Source organism: Malus domestica, chromosome 10, assembly GCF_042453785.1.
Source record: "Malus domestica chromosome 10, GDT2T_hap1".
Taxonomy (NCBI): Eukaryota; Viridiplantae; Streptophyta; class Magnoliopsida; order Rosales; family Rosaceae; genus Malus; species Malus domestica.
The window spans coordinates 647,708-665,310 of NC_091670.1; the positions used below are offsets into that span (position 1 = coordinate 647,708).

At 36.8% G+C, this 17,603-nt stretch overlaps 2 protein-coding genes across 2 annotated transcripts; both read right to left on the reverse strand.

Moving 5' to 3' along the window:
• Positions 1 to 945: 945 nt before the first annotated feature.
• On the reverse strand, positions 946 to 4,515 carry LOC103444507 (endoglucanase 3-like; the record flags this gene model as incomplete). The annotated part of the gene is given in 6 exon segments (NM_001293850.1): positions 946 to 1,628; positions 1,822 to 1,985; positions 2,157 to 2,268; positions 2,413 to 2,562; positions 2,693 to 3,196; positions 4,249 to 4,515. Coding segments are annotated over 6 exon segments (1,494 nt in total). The 3' UTR covers positions 946 to 1,295.
• Positions 4,516 to 7,936: 3,421 nt separating this feature from the next.
• LOC103411874 (SCY1-like protein 2 A) lies at positions 7,937 to 16,956 on the reverse strand. The gene is made up of 14 exons (XM_008350489.4): positions 16,165 to 16,956; positions 15,168 to 15,272; positions 14,724 to 14,834; positions 14,096 to 14,278; positions 13,677 to 13,803; positions 13,054 to 13,115; positions 12,827 to 12,913; positions 12,488 to 12,574; positions 11,743 to 11,856; positions 11,317 to 11,445; positions 10,830 to 10,892; positions 9,687 to 9,848; positions 9,435 to 9,553; positions 7,937 to 9,282 (listed from the first exon to the last, which is right to left on the reverse strand). The coding sequence occupies exons 1-14, from the start codon at positions 16,657 to 16,659 to the stop codon at positions 8,340 to 8,342; spliced, it is 2,787 nt and encodes a 928-aa protein (XP_008348711.2). The 5' UTR covers positions 16,660 to 16,956; the 3' UTR covers positions 7,937 to 8,339.
• Positions 16,957 to 17,603: the final 647 nt, after the last annotated feature.

The window sequence follows — 17,603 nt, forward strand, 5'->3', positions numbered from 1 at the left end:
ACGCCAATCGGACAAGACTCCGATCTCAACAGGTATGCGTGATATCTGAAAATTTTAGTTGAGAAAATTTGTTTTGGCTTTGCTTTCATGCACCTATTCAACGAGTAAAGTAGTGCAACCAAATATGATTCTCAACTTACGTTTGCTAACCATTTCTTCTGTTTCCCTGGTGATATGGGGTATCGCGGATGCCTGTATCACGATGGCTATGGCAGTTTAAATTTTTTGCTAGCGCATTGGACTTCAAATTGAATATGTTGCAAGTTTTGCTTATTTTGAGTTCGCGCGGCGGCGATGAAACAAGTCAGTCGATTGTTAAGGAAGGAGAGAAGATTAAATTGATTCAGGATGGTTACGATGAGAATTCGAGTTCGGATTCTTTGGCTCATGTGAGTAGTAGTAGTCAGAGCATTAGCAGAACTGAGGAGTTGAAGACTGGAGTAAAGGATGATATTCATCATGGTAAAAATGAAGCTGTGTTGGTGTCGATTGGACTCTCCGTCGGCCGCGCTCTTCCTCTCAAACTTCTGGGGAGTTATCCGGAAAGTATCTGATTCGCCTCCAATGGCTCTGTCCATCTTGATGGTAATTCTTGAATTAAGAAGTTCAGATCATCTAATCCCCCCAATCCAACTAAGAAAGGAGAAAATACATACCAACCCCCCGATTACTTAGAAAGAGAAGTATCAAAGAGACCAATGCATACATACATGCACTAGCTTTTAAAAATTAGGCGTCTTTTTTTTTTTCAATGTTATATCTTAAAAAATGACACGCTCCACTATTGATGTAGTTATTTTTTTTTCCATGTAACTTTTATTATGGATAACTAAGTCAATATGTTTTTTTTTTAACTACAATAATAATCTCTCTAAAATTATAAAATTGGTTTGATCCGAACATTATGACTATATAGAGAAAGAAAAAGAAACGGAACCAAATAGAGAAGGAAGAGAAACTCTTTGACACTGAGTCTAAAAAGGTCGTATCCAGTGCACAAGGCTCCCACTTTACGCAGGGTCTTTGACACTGAGTCTGACACATGAAAATCCAAAAGCTTAATTAGATCTTACAAGCTGCTCCTCTTTGTGAGCCTGAGATCATCATCTAATTTTTCAACTACGACCATCATCTAAATACCACATCAAACTAGGAAACCAGAAACACACAGAAATATCCCTTCCATTTCGTGGTGAGATATATCATACAGATAGACCACCCTTTCCCTTCGGGAACAACAGAAATAGATAGTTATCTACAAGTGATATAAACCCCCTGATTAATGAGGTCCCCATTCAACTTCTATAGCTCCCTGCAAAGAATGCCAAGGGTCCTACTATAGCGCCATTTATGTACGTTGCAGGCTCCGAATGGCTGTAATCGCCGCGATCATCTGGAAATCCATCGTTCTGGTTTGGACCTCCAACAACGGCTCCAACTAAGATGTTGGGATTTGGGTTTAGCGAATAGAAGAATGGTTGGAAACCACCATCGCAACCTATGCTCTGGCGATGGCTTGTCAATGAAGGCAATGAGGATCCTCTGTGGTGAATTCTCTTGGGATAGTAGGGGCCATACCCTACCATGTAGGACATCTTCAGAGGGTTTACCCCTAATATGTAGTCCACCTAAAAATTTCAATAAAATATCAGCCCCTATATAAAATCACAAATGTATCTGTCTATTTATACGATAATTATTTTTTGCTAGACTTAAGTATCATGTCCCATTGAAATTGTAAGTAAACACTCGGACGTAATTAACATGATCATTTGTACAAATTTACAGTACGACATTGTCACGCAAGATTAAGTGATGTACCTGTTGTTTTGCAAGGTTTCTTAAGGCCATCGGAGTGACAACGAGGTTACCACAGTCAAATGTGAGCTTTCTAGCAGCCATGTACTTGGAATAGGTAGTAAGCAAGAATGTTATTGAGGTCACATATTGGAGGTTACTTCCAGGCAGCTTGTATATGAGCCCTCCTATATTTTAAACGGTTATGCATGGTTAGGAAAAAATGTATTTTACACTCCTCTGTAACGGAAAAACAAGGGAGGAAAAATACACGATAACTATTTTATACTTGTTGAGATTTTGGCAGGCCGAGACTTGGTTGAAGTGATGAAACCAATAGTGAAAACAACTATGTTTACCTTGTGTATATTGAGTACTTGAAGAGGGTGAGTTCGGCAAAATCCGACACATAAATTGCTCAGCTTCTTGTTTATATGGCTCAAAATTCTTGTCGTTATTCAACAGTGCTCTCTAGAAATAAATAAATCACTTTATCATTTTAAAGTTAAAACAAAGTATTAAAACTAAAAATGAATCGTTATCAAGTGGGCCCCTGATAGAAAAATTCTATTATAATAAGGTGGAAAGATGTTGATGATGAGTATGGAATTTTACCCTTGATAGTAAAACATAAGCACCAGCAAATTTGTTGTCCCAGCTGAAAATGTCCGTTGAATCACTGGCTCCCAAGGATTTTATAAAATTGTAATAATAAAGTTCATTAGTTGCTCTAAAAAGCCATGCAGCTCCCCACAGCAGCTCATCCTGAAATTAAATTATTATTTTTTCACCAAAGTAGAAAGATCAATAAATAAACAAAAGTCGACAAAAATAGAAATAAATTAACAAATAAAAAAGTAACGCAAAATATAGTAAGGATAAATATGTGACCTACATTATATCCAGAATACGAGCAATAAAATGGGCAGACTGCAGACCCAAGGGAATCACTGTATGCACCTCGGTACTGAATTGCAAATTGCATCACGTTCCTGGCCGTGTTGAGCAGCAACTTTGAATATTTTGGGTCAACCCTCCGGAAAACTAAAGAAGCGGCCGCTAATGCAGCGGCTGTCTCTCCAGCAACATCCGAGCCCGGGTTGCTTGGTGAGACTGAGTACACGGTTCTGGTAGTGTCCATATCTTCGGGCCTCTCCCAACATTTATGGTCTACATTAGGGTCACCGACCCCAACATAGAGTCTGCCGGGTGTTTGCCTAGCACACTTTATAAGGTAATCTGTGGCCCACCGGATAGCCGCGCGGGTTTCTGGTAACTGAGGGCCCATGCGCTTGCCATATTCAAGTGCTCCCCATGACAGCATTGTGGTGGTGAATGCCATTGGGAAGTTGAACTTGACATTGTCTCCAGCGTCATAGTATCCTCCAGTTAAGTCCACCTGCAAAAATTGATGCAAATATTTTCATATAGGTAGAATGTTCATGTTAGTCTCCAACCCCAAATTTTTGTCTGACACAATAATATTTGGTACTCGAGACACAAAATAATATATCGTTCCTGACTTTTTATAATTTTAAAAGGAATCGACCTTTTTTTATAATACGATATCATCGATGTGCCGATATCTCAAATCAATTACACATTATTATGTAAAAAAGATTTACAATATATAACAATGCATCGCGTGATTAATTTGAGATACCAATACAATACACATGTTAAAATAATTTTATTTTGTACAAACATAGTAGATAAAAAGAAAAAAGGAAAATCAAAGAGCTTGTTTTCATTACATCCACTATTCCTTTTCCTTTTACATCTACCTTTTTTGTTAAGAAATCATTTGAGCTCCCAACTTTAGTAAAATGAAGCTTAAACCATAAGCTTTCTTGGGATATGCATATACCATCAAAGAAAATTATATTGAAATTCGGAAGGTTTTATTTGCACTCATATTTTTCTTTTCTTTTTGTTCGTATAATTTGCATATGCCTAGCTTATCAACTTTGCACATATATAGCTAGCACAAAATCAGTTGATGATAGTGATACTCCAAGCATTATCCATTGAAGCAATACTTTCAAATCAAAATTTTAAATCACATGATGTAAGAGCATATTTATACGTTTCACGTCACTTTAATATATATGGTGAATGTCTTAATTTATTAAAAGTTATTATTTATCAATAAAATCACTTTAACCTAAAAACACAGTTAAGCCTTTTAAAGTTCCCGCCGCCTTGCCACCCATCCACCACATTACTACTTACTGGATTTCTCACATGTGCGGCTGATTGTATCATCATCTTCCCTTCCCTCCCTAACTTACAGAGAGACCACATTACAAATAGTGAAAATAGGTTTGCATGCATGAGAGGTAAGTTAATATTCCAGAAATTGAGCATCTCTAGTGAACTTAATTTAAAAAAAAAAATCATATAAATCAAAACACAATGCAGTAACTAAATATACAAGTACAGCATATTTACATATGCCTGACGACCATCGGAGAGTCCAGAATTGGACCTCCATGTGATTTGTTGGGCAGCGCCGGTGGGGAGCCTCCCTGATCTTTGTCCCTGGAAGAAGAGTATGGACTTTGCCAGGGCCTCTCTGTAATTAGGGTTGCCTGCAGCTAGGACTTGGACGCTACTTCTAATACTACTGCCCAGTATTACAAGGAGAGAGATGAAGATGCTTAATGATAATCTCATTGCCATTGGTACTTAAGTTTTTTTTCTTTTCCGAAACGTAAATTGAGATTAGTTCATGACTTTGTGTCCATTGAGATGCCTTTAAATAGGGGCGGGAAAGACCAGTCACCATGCCGCAAATTCTGGCCTTTTCTTCTTCCTTCATTCCCCCTTTCTTTACGTGTATATATATATATTATATTGCACATGGTATTAAATATAAGGAAAACTAATGAAAATGATTTGAAAACTTTGAGTTTTAACGATAAAAACAAAATAAAGGGTAAAATGAATAGTACTAGAATTGACTTTTTAGTGTAAAAATGTAGTTTTTCGTTAAAGTGAACAGTATTAAGAGCTTTTCGTTAAAGTTCTCTTAAATATAACATTATGTTTACACAAAAGCATATATTTGCCATATAATTCATTATCCAAAAAATTCGATATTAAGACATCCTTACAAATGAAAAGAAATGTCACTAAACAGTAGTGTTAAATGAAATATAACATTTTGCTTATTTCGTTTCCTTTTTTTACCTTAAAGAATTAAACAAGATTTATAAGGAGGAACAAAACGGTGGCTCATGTTGCAAAGTAATATATCTTATTCAACCTTTCAAGCACCCACCAAAAAAGTAAAGGAGTTTTAACAAAACACTCTCTGTATTGTTTGCTTTTAACAAAAAACCACATTTTTACTTTTAACTGGCACTATTCACTATACCTTTAAAAATGACTTCATTAAAAGAGAAGTTTTTTTGGACTTTTTGTTAGTTTTCCTAAAAAGTAAGGCCCTATGCACACCTCCTTAAGCTATAAAGGTTGCTAGAGTAAGCCTCATTGTGAACTTTTAAGTGAGAAACGTTATGTTTCTCTTGTATAGATAGTGAGTTCAAAATTTAATTATTTTGACAGATTTACTACGTAAATGTTCTACTTTTAAATAAAAGATCGTAGTATAAAAAAATAAAACTTAAGTCATTATTACCCATCTTTTGGTAGTGTGATGCATATATAATTTATTTTTATTTTTAACAAAATTACCTGATTAATTAGTCTACTCCAAATCTACGAGAAATTGAGTGTAACACTAATGCAGTCAAACATGTTATTTATTTGATCTTGTTCCTTGTTTCGGGTGGTAACCCACCATTGGCCCATTGAGCATAAAATGTGGATTCATAATAATTTGTTGAAGCATAACTAAGTCAGCAGATGAATTCCTATCAATGCTCCTAAGTCCTAACCACTACTTTACCATCATTAACTATGATTAAATTTACAAACATCATTATCATGCATGGCATGCATTTGGCCCCAGTTTCTCTTAACCAGTGGTCCAATGGCCATATATATAGTTTTTTTTTTTTAATGTGTCTAAAATATTACTAAGCGTATTTGACACATCAAGCAGCATGATTTTTATCGCAATGTAATACATGTACTAAATATTTTTACTATTAAAGTTTTGGGTTAAATATTAAGTTTCCATGTTTAAAAATTTGAGTGAGTCGATCACATAAACATTATCAATGTCATAGTCTGTGAATGTATCGAATACACATAATAATTTTCATCATCAAGTGCAAGTAAATCAAATATAAGACCTCTTATCATTAGAACTAGTACTAAATAGTTAGAGTTGTATATTAAATTGCTAGTTCATCAAGTTTTGTGGAGAAATTTTTAATTGTGACGAGAATACAAGTGGTACACCACGTGTTTTAAAATAGAAGTGATGAGAAATTTTATTTTTTAAGTTATTAACTTTTTAGTATACATAGCACACAATTTGTATAGGGACATGTGGTGTACCATTTCGTGTACCGATCACACTGAAAAATCTCTGAGATTTGTGAATGCCCGGCAATTGTGTACAAATGCCTCGTGGATGGAGAAAGCAGAGTCCCTGATTTAGGGTCATGTGTGAGGGGTTTAGGGTTAGGCAGAGAATCCACATACGATGGAGCAAAAATAATGGTCACTTTATTGAAATTCCCGGCATTTTCCAATATTCCATTCACATCCCCATCCATATGTGTTTCCTCTTTTTGTCCGTTTTATGAGGGAAAGTGGAGGCGCTAATGGCGCCCCTTCCGTCAGTCATTCAACTTCAACCCCGCGGATGGCGCTAACAAATCGACAAGGATTGTTTGTCCCTCCCACTTCCGGTGCCCTCCATGTCTTTTTGTTTTGTGTGGTCACGGTTAAGCCACGTCAACATTTTATATTGTTTTTTTGTAGAAATAATAAAAAAAAAAGAATAGTAATATAAAATATTAATGTAACTTAACCGTGACCACACAAATAAGAGGGCACGGAAGGGCACCGTTGTTTTGTGTGATCACGGTTAAGCCACGTCAACATTTTATATTATTTTTTTATAGAGATAATAAGACAAAAATAAATAGTAATATAAAATATTGACGTGACTTAATCGTGACCACACTAAGAGAGCACAAAAGAGCACCGGAAATGGAAGGCAGACAATCCTTGTCCCTAACAGATAGGCGCCGATTACTTTCATAATTCTTTTTCGTAATTAATTAATTAATTTAAATAGGGATTTGAGTTTGGAGATGATTGATTCATGCATGTTATGTCTTCCCATGTGTGTCGCTTTTGTTTGAATCTTAAGTTTCTCAGATAAAAGTTTTGTGTGCGGGACTAAAATGCTTATCGCGTGGTTATATGTATACGAGTAGGCGCCAGAGTCACTTTGTCGTATTTTAAGACATAGTAATAAATAAATAAAAATTTAAAACTAAACACGAATATTGAATTATAATATAAATAAAATTGTAACACCTTTAAAACTTGATGGGGAGCTCCTTAGCTACTTTGTTTCCCTTGCTTTAGACCTAGTTTGGGAGTGAGGTGCTTAAAAAAAAAGCACATGTGAAAAAAAGCTGTGAGGGTTTTAGGTGTTTGGTAAACTGAAAAAAAATGGCTTATTTTGGAAGCTGCTGTGAGAATAAGCTGAAATCAAAGGAAAAAGCTGAAGCTGCTATTTGCAGCTTTGGAAAACTGGTTTTTTTTCAAAGCACACGGAGCTACAGTGCTCCTTTAATGAAAAGACCCACTATCAGACTACTTTTTTTTTCCAAAAGCACTTTTACAAAAAAGTTTACCAAACGATCTGCTGATTTATTTCACAGCCGCTTATTCTCACAGCAGCTTTTTTTCAAAGCACAGCAATACCAAACCAACCCTTAGGACTAAGCTCGTTTTATAATGTATTTTACTATTTTTGTAGACTTTTTGAACTAGTAGTTTGAACAGAAAGGAACAAGTCCAGTCACACACTCTACTTACTTTAGGACTAAGCTCGTTTTATAATGTGACATTTGGAAATCATTAGAAGCATATTACAAAGGTCCTGTAAGAAATGAGGCTTGGTAACATGCATTACTCTTGGTTGATTAATGATTATTTAACTAGATAAATCATGCCATGCGATGAGTCAGACTCAGAGACTACAAAATCATATCCAATTAGCAAAATTCCATTAGCATTTAGCCACCCACAATCTCTTTTATTAATTTCAAACCCAGTCATTGAAGCTGGGCCTGCAACGAACAATACGCTACCCACAATAATTGAACCGAAAAACCTTTCAAATTACCAATGCAAAATTTGGTGCCAAATCACAACAAAATACAAACTAAGCACAGAAAAGACCAATACATAACAAACCTTGCCATCCCCGAGAGCTGCTGCAGTCACTCCTCCATGCTCCAAATATGACACTTGTATCCCAAAACCATTTACAAAATCTATCTCTCCACATAGCAAGGCAGGCCTACTCCACATGGGCCACTCCCAAATCTTTTGTTTTGCCCTTTTTACATCCAACGTTAATCAAGGTACCAACCATGTATTAAGCTTTATAGCAGATCCAAAAGGGGTGGCTGTTCAGTTGCCGATTTGGCATGGCTGGAGCGTGACGCTGAACTAGCACCCTTCCCTCTACCTCTTCCTCGACCTACAGCAGTTGATGGGGGAGGAGCAAGCCTAAGTGCTGTCTGCCCATTGTTTCCAGAAGCAAATATGGACCCAAGATCAGCTGATTTTTTATCTGTGTAAGCATTTGAAGCTGCTATCGGTTGATTCTGTTTCATAAATCCAATAGAACTCTGGGGGTTAAAACCTGAGCTACCCAAACCACCACTACTCGATGCATTGCCTTGATTAAGTCCTATTTGCTCAACAGAACTTCCAGTACCAAAGGCCCAACTGTCATTGCTATTGTTGTAGAGGTTCATACTGTTTGATGTACTGGACAGTGAACTAGGACCATATTTGTTTCTGGGAGACTCTATCGTACCATTGTTGGAAGAGCCCGTTCCACTTACTTGGCCACTAGGCCGTGGGGGCCAGTTAGCAAAAGGATCTATGTCATCAAAACCGGAACTGGATGAGGTTCCTGCATTTAATTGCTTCTCAGCATCAGCAACAGGGTTAACTCCAGAAGATGCTCGAGGAGGCCATTCTATATCAACTGGGGAACATGACACGGGTGTTTGCTGACTAGATACTGCAGTTCTCAACAAGGAATTTGGCTGTGAAGAAGTTACTTGAATTGGTTCATTACCCAGAGTGGGATAAGTGGAGGTAATGGAATTTGTAGAATTTTGGAGGGAATTGGAGGGCTGCTTTCTGATGGGACCCCAATCTTCATCCCATGCCGGACTGCTGTTTGCAGCGGTGGCAACATTTCCGCTAATTTTGCTTGGGACTTGGGAGTGGAGCCCATTGGCAGATGGAGATGGTTTTACCTCTGGAATTCCAGAATCCGTCACAGTAACTCCTCGTTTTTCCTCTATCTTCCTGCCACAAAACCAATAGGTCCAATACATAAAAGGAGAGTAACACTCAATATTAGAAAAACTAAACATGAGAAAGAATTATATAATGCTGAAACTATAAGAATGCATGTAAGCATGCAGACATTAATGGGGTGAAGAAGCACAACACGTTACCTCAGAATATCCTTGACAAAGAGCATGTATTTGGCAAACTGCTGAACATTTAATTGCTGGGCAGTAAGGAGAGGTATCAGCAGTGGGAGGACATGCTCTGCAACAAATTCTACCCCATGCTGAAAATCATAAAAGCAAAGACGACGAATTATATCTTGCAACTTTGTAATAATACATTGCAATATAAGGGTAGAATGCTACAGAAGCAGATAAAACGACTCCAGAACAAGATTCATTATTGGAAACTGTTACCTGCTTAAGAATTGAGTTTGACACCCCAAGAGTACACATAAGGGTAGGAGCAGAACGGTCAACTGCAGTACAACGCTGAATTGTTTGCAGAATATCCAAAATAGCACTCTTATCGAGTGTAGGAATCAAATCTCCTAGACAAAGCAAAGCATTGACTCTCACCTGCCAAAATAAGCACATTTGAAATTCACGTCCAATTCTTACATTAAGGTTAAACCGCAACAAAATAAAATAAAATTCACCCAAGTGAAGTTCATTCAAGAGACACCTCGAACTACCAGTCTCATGGAATTAAGAGCTACAGTTGAACCCACATACCAAGAAAAAAAAAAAGGGCAACATTCAGTTCATTCATCTTGAACTGTCATACTACTGACCGTCAATTCAGAAAAACTAAAGAAAACTGTATTTTGGGACTTTAGTTTCTTATGAATTCACGGCCACAAGCATTCCATTGTCCCAAGAAAAATACACAAATTGATGATATTGGAGAAACCAACTCAGGCCGAAGATTCACGAGGCAAATCGCAGGGTGACTCCCACGTTATGATTTAATTCCTCTATAATTTTCACAATGCCGAATCATGCCATTTTTTTTAAGTTACATGTTCACTAATGAATGGCAGTTTGAAGAGTCAATTTCCTCAGAAGTAGAAACATGGGCAAACAATCAAATGGTTTAATAATTAGTGGAATCAGAAAAACAGTATATGCTCTGCAAATTCAACAAAAGAAATAATTATGCTTCAATAAAAATTTAGGATGTAATAATTACTCAATCAAATAATTCCGGCAGCATTCAGGATCAGAAATGCAAAATGTCAGGGGCATATATGAGGAGGATGAAATATACAACTAGCACACGATGCACAAAATAAAAGCGTGTGATTTAAAATTCCATCTTGCTATGATTAGGTCAATCACTCTTTATTATTGAGTGCTACGTACAATCAATTAGTCTGCATAACAGAAATAAAATATAATAGAAGTGACAGTTGTAGGGTGTCATTTAAGACGGATGCACAATGAGAACTCGGCGGAGCCAGAAATATTATAGTAGGGCGTCATTAAGATGAATGCACAATGAGAATGTTCTTAAATTAAACTTAAGAAAAGAAAGCCAATAAAGCAATCAATACATACCGCGGCAACAGTTGTCTTAAGAGCTAAGCCATGAACACGAGGCAGAATAGCTTGTTTCACTAGCTGGAAAGAATGAAAATATAAGACAACAAATACTAGTAGTTCTCCCATAAAATGTTCCTTTAGAAAAAAAAAAAAGGTCGTACCCAGTGCACAAGGCTCCCGCTTTACGCAGGGTCTGGGAGAGGTGGAAAGAATGAAATATAGCTTTTGTTTATCTTCAACCATGTGCTAAACACAGTTTTGTATTATGGAAAAAAAGCCGGCGGTATAATCCAAAACTGTAACACATCTTCAAAAGTAGCATTCAAAATTAAATTTCTACTGCAGACTTCTGTTCTCCACCAATAGGAATTTAAACTTTTTTATTCAGTCCTGTGTTGTTTGGGTTGCTGTTTGAAGTACTCATTAACAAATGTTTTCATTGCTTCAAGAATAATGTTTATGTGTGTGTACGCTCTTCTAAAGAATGTAAATGCATACTCACCTGAACATCAATTTTATTAGCAAGGAAAGAAGACTTTCTCAAAACCTCCTCCTGTATGCGAGCATCGGCATCACCATATGCTCGAACAATCATGGGCAGGACGTGTGATATCAAGTAATCTTGCATAGTCTAAAATAAAAACATAACAGGTTAAGTGTATAACTCAATAATGAGAAAAGTATCTACTAGCAACATAGTAATCCACTGGAACCCGGCAGATATAATTAAAAGGTTCACGACAATTAGCCTAATGTATCAATATAGAAACTAACTTCACATTCTTTTTCTGGTTTTATGTCTGGGAATCAGCACCCTTTTCCACGCACTGAACATCCACAGTACACAAAGAGTGCAGGGATTGAAACACAGAATGCAATAATATCTTACACTACCAAATAAAAGAATCAGCATACTATTTTCACTTACCTTGTTGATTATAAGTTCAGCATGCTTCAAAAGCAACAACAATGTGTCTCCCACAGCGGTGCTCAGGACAGGAACAAGGGCTGGCAATGTTGATAACTCAAAGTCATTCTTATCCTACATTATGTTGAAGACATAAACTTAGTTAATCCAATTGAAAAACCAACTCATGGTTATGAAATGTAAAGCATTCACTGTCACCTGATGATGTGCATAAATTCGAACACTAGAGGAGTGTGTGCGTGTGCGTGTGCATGTGAATAATCGTGCCAGTTTTCAAAAATAAAGTATCATCACAGTTTTTATGAGATCATCACATATTTGTTTCTTGTATTTTTCAAAAACTCATATACTTTTTGAGTGATTCTGTGGGAACACCTTATTTGCTCAGTTAACCCTTCCATTGTTTGGACAACGGTAGCTGACAACAATTTTCTTTTAACAGAAAACCAATATTTTCTTATGAAAAACAACATATATGCACACCATGGACAAGGCTCCATTTTCAAACTACAGCGACAAAAATAAAACTTTCCAAACTGCCTAAACTACCCCCAAAAAAGCATCCATCATTGCTACCATCTTTTTTATCGGAATTATGATATAATCTAAGACATCATAACGAGCCTTGTTTGATTAGTTTACAAACACTCACAATCATTTACAAAGCTCAATAAATTCACAAAAGCTTTTTTTTGTAGGTATACCAATGACTCAATTCCAATCACAAAGGCAAAGCAATTAGTACCTGGGACTCTGCAATCGTGAGAACCATGGGCAGAATCATTGGTTGCATAACCAAATTCCTAAGTTCTGCACAAAGCGGCGGTAGTACCTAGAAAAACATAATAGAGACCATGTTCAATCATTCAAGTGGTCCATATCTTCAGCAGTTGGCTGAATAAAACTATGAAATCCAATATAGTGAAATACAAATTACCAATAGGCATAACCAGATACCTGAGGGGATCTTTCTTTATCAAACCCAAAACAAAAATCATCATGTGGTTTTCATTTCAATAATCATGTGATCTTTTCATTAATCCATTTCCAAAATTCAAACACATATTCAAAACATAAATCAAACCTTATATCGCAATACTCGAGAATCGAAATCTTTCCACATATCAGATAATGCTTTCAGGAATTCAGACTTCTGCATGTTATCTCTTTCCTGCAAATGAAAAAATAAAAATAAAAATAAAAAATAAATTGATTTATGATTTCAAAGCTTTTTTTTTTTCTTAAGACATTAATCTAGGGTAACAATATCCCAGAAGCATGCACTGATTAAGCGGAAATACAAATGCATACAAGCATGTGGTCGAGAAAGCGAAGAGCACGCAACCTAGTGTCATCCCGGAAAAATGGAGAACCTGCAAACAAATATTATAACAAACCCGAGTATGAGACTAATAGCAATCAAAGTACACTTAATATGTAACAAAACAATAATAACCAGGCCAAATGTGTACGCATTTTATACTGTAGACATTAAAACAAAAATACAAATATGACCAAACGAATTCTAACCATAATACTACATTACTTTTGGCTTCCACGAAGATTTGGGACTGATTTTCATGTATCAGGATTCAGGACAGGAACAACCCGAACTCCACATGCCTTCTATTTGTATAAATGATGGTGGGCTTAGATATTTTATTATTATTAACTTTTAATCAATAAAACCTGGGAATTCAGTTACTCATTTTAATTATTTCAAAGTTCTTAAAATCTTGGACTGCTTATATTAAATTATCAATAGGTTCCTAGTAATAGTTTTTGAGATTCTGAATATTAATACATACTTGATTTTACCATGATTTATCACTCCTTATCCTTCTCTGTCTCTTTACACATATCATCCTTATTCTGTCTCTACATTCTACATTGATAGGAAGCAGAGAAATGTTTTCCTACATTCAATGATTTACCTGTAAATTCAATTGCTGTTGGCCTGAAAGCCTCATTTGTAGAAATCATCCTTTGCAAGTCAGGAACTAACTCCGAAGGAATAGAGGAAAAGGCTTCACTAGATAAGTAACTTAAGGTATTCATGTACTGCAAAAGAAAAACTTCAGTATTAACAATAACACTAATACACAAAATCATAGATCAAGGATGAGGATGACTCAATGAAAATGAAGAAAAGTATTAAAGACCAGTACACATATCCTACTTTCCATGACCTATTTTATTGTACGTGCAGGGGAAGCAACAGCTAAAAGTTGGAGATCCTTGCTAAAGGAGATGAGCATACCACAAGCACTTTTTGTGTTTCCGTACATGAACAAGCTATCAATTAAACACTTGCATTTCCATGAAAGAGGTGAAGAATTTGAATGAAGGTTACCATCTTGACATTGTTGTGGCAGTCGAGCAAGGGCTTGTGAGCAATCAAGTGGTAGGCAAGACAACCAAAACTGAAAATATCAGAAGAACATCCAACTGAAGATGCTTTGCTCTTAGCAATTTCAGGAGCAGTGTAATTCAGTGGTGGCTGAATGGGCAGCACAGAGTCCTCAACATCATATTCCTGTGCAACCCGTATCAAATTAGTTAATGATAGGCAGATATTGCTCATGGGGAATTCTCAATGGATATAAATAAGCTTAATAACCTGAAAAATGAAGGACAACATTTTCACATGAAAGCATCATACTGATCATAAAGAAAATGCTAAACTCTTAACTATTTGTCAAGAGTCCAGTGTGCAGGAATAGAAAATTCAAGGTTGTTGCAAAAGCAACTGCATAGATGGAAACAGTTGGATAAAGACCAAGGAAGAAAATGAAGACATTCATAGATTCACGAATGTAAGTACATGCAGAACGTAAATGCTATAATAAGAGATATCTACAAACCAAATGTGTAGTAATAATGTTTCTGCAGAACAGAATGGCACATTTTCATGATTGTTAAAATGTGCAGGTGAAGTAGAATTCTTTGTATAATAAGATTATAAAAGAGGCTTCACTCACAGCATAATGGAATGCCTGAACATTAGTCATATTTCCTGAGGCTTGATCTGTTGAGATTGCAAAACCAAATCCACCAAGCTTCCAAGCTCCACTTGATGTAATAAAGACATTCTGCAGCAATAGGTTTCGCATTAAATTGACATATTCAATATGCAATGAACCTCTAACTTGGAGGACAATTATGATACTAATTGACAAGAAACATGCTTCTTAGATTGGGTTAGGGATTGATTCATAAAGATCAAGCAATAAAATGAGAAAGTAGTCTATTCCTTGGTAAATATATCTCCCCGTTAACATGGACAAGAAATAAACTTAATAGGCTAGATATTCTAGCCTCCAGATAAACAGAGATAAAATAACTACAAATGAGTTTAAATTTCGACAAATTTCACTTCTACATATTTCAAATGTTGTGGAAACAAAGAAAGAAGACGTTATAACCTCAGGTGATATAGCCCGATGAATGAGACGCGCATTGTTATGGAGAAAGTCTAAGGATTCTGCTAACTGGAGCAAACCATGCTTCACCTCCAATATACCCATTTCCTGCAAAGCAAAAATCCTTTTGAGCAAGTTATTATATCACAGTATGATTCAGAACATAGCACATGACAGATGGGAGATTGACTAAAGAATGCACTTTCCGCAGAAGAATATTTTCCACAACATTCTCCCCTTGGGGAAGAGAAAATTTCTAGCCCATTACAAAATTTACAACTAGATCAATTTAATTAGCTATAAAAAATTACTTTACCACCAACAAATTTACTGTTATTTGTTTTACTAAATTCGATATAATAATCCCAAGAGCATTGAGGTTGCTCATAGCGTTTTGATTTCCTCAGTCAAAATAAGTATGATATGCATTGAACATCAATGTGCAGAAATTCAAACTTGTTTTCAAGTTCGAGAGTTCATATTGGACAATGAGTTATACGGAAGACAAAAAATAACTCTGAAGAAGAATTAGAAAGCTAAGCGTCAAATAGCTTGGCCTATCCAATACAAGCAAACCGCCAAAAGCAGTGACCTCCATCTTGAAAACTAAGATGCCTTAGAGAAAATAATAATAGATGTGTTCCCTGATTTCTGATAAATGGGCATAGATCTAGAGACAAGAATGAGCACATCGTATTCAGAATACAAACAACTTGCTTGTTCTACAGAACATCCGCTTATTAACACCAATAATGTATCATTCTCAAAGGCTCAAAATCACACAGCTACATTCGAATTCAAGTCGGTTACTTTACTGATCCACATGAAAGAAACTGAAGCCGACCAAGCATTCACTGATTTGAACTACATTCCAATAATTACGGGTTGGCATACGATGATGCGAATCCAAACATGCATTCACTAATTTACTAAAATTACACTATCGAAACTCGAAACTTGCATTGAAAGAAACAATTGAAGGCCACTAGAGCCTACCTACCATTCCTTTAAGCTCCTTGGGCACCTTAGCCACATTCTCCACATTCCCAAGCGCATTTGCCACAGACGCAAACAATGGCTCCGTCACCATTGCCATGGCATTCTTGTTCTCATCCAGCGCCTGCACCACGTGCACCACCCCGGGATGCCTCAGCCTCACCAGCCTCGCCGCATCAGCCCGAATAATCTCCAAAAACCCATCTTCCGCCGCCTTGGTCAATCCGGCGCGCAGGCGCGCCTCCGACAGAGCCTTCTTATCCAAAACCCAGACGCAGACGGTGGGGTACTGGTGCGCGCGCGTGGAATCGCGAGCCGCCTTGGCCGAGTAGAGCTTCCAGACCAGGCCCGGTCCGGCTGACCCGATCTGATCGAAGAGCTCGTAGTCCTGGAGAGGCTTGGGTCCGGCGACTTCCTGGACCGTAGTCTGCACGGTCTTTTCGATGGCTGCAGCGGTCTTGGCGAAGGCTTGGGTTAGGGTTTTCATGTTGAGAGACATGCTCGGACGAATGGGAATTGCAATGTGTATGATACAAATTAAATCATAAAAGCAGTGTTCGTATATGTGATATGTATAGGTGTATGTGATCGGTGGAATTGGGTAGGAAGTCTAGGATTTAGGGTTGACGACGACGGAGAAGACGGTGGAGGGAATTTGGAAGATTTCCTCAGATCATCGCTGTGGGTTTCTTCTCCCTCTAGTTTAGTTTCTTTTAATATTTTTTATTAAAAAATGATTTTTTTTTATATTTGGACAATTTCTCTCTGCGTGCAGTTTGTTGCTATTTTCAGTTGGCTTGTCTTCGGTTAATTAATTTTGTTTCTGATAATTTAGGTGAGATGACTGATTCACACGTGGCGGCCAGCTGACTTGGATAGTCGGTGGGTGGGTTGGGCTTTGTAGCAAGTTAAGCGTAATTTTGGATCAATGATATGATGTTATTTGGAAAAATGGTCCATTTAAATATGCTTCAAAAGACAATCTCATAAAATTATGTTATTTGGGAGTCTAATTTTCTCTTTTTTTTTTTTTAAGTACATCGATATTTTTACATTAAAGAGAGAGAGAGTTCGGCAAAACCACACAATAAGCAACCTAATTTGATATCGAATTAGCCATCCACAATATTCGAACTTAAGACCTCTCACTTTTAAGTGAAGAGGAATACCATCAGACCGTAGTACTGAGTGACAATTTTCTCCTTGTTTGCTGTCACTAGTTTAGGACTGAGGACACTTGAGTTTGAGATAGGACGTATCATATTGGAATTATGTGTTCTCGTGGCTTCTCGTTGTAATTGAATTCTAGTTTTTCGATAAAAAAATGCAAATAAGCATTGTCAAAAGCGAATTTGAATCACATTATTACTAGCTCGTTATGAAGCTTAGCCCACTGCCCACCCCCTTAGTGTAGAGATAATATTGTTTGTTAAAATAATAATA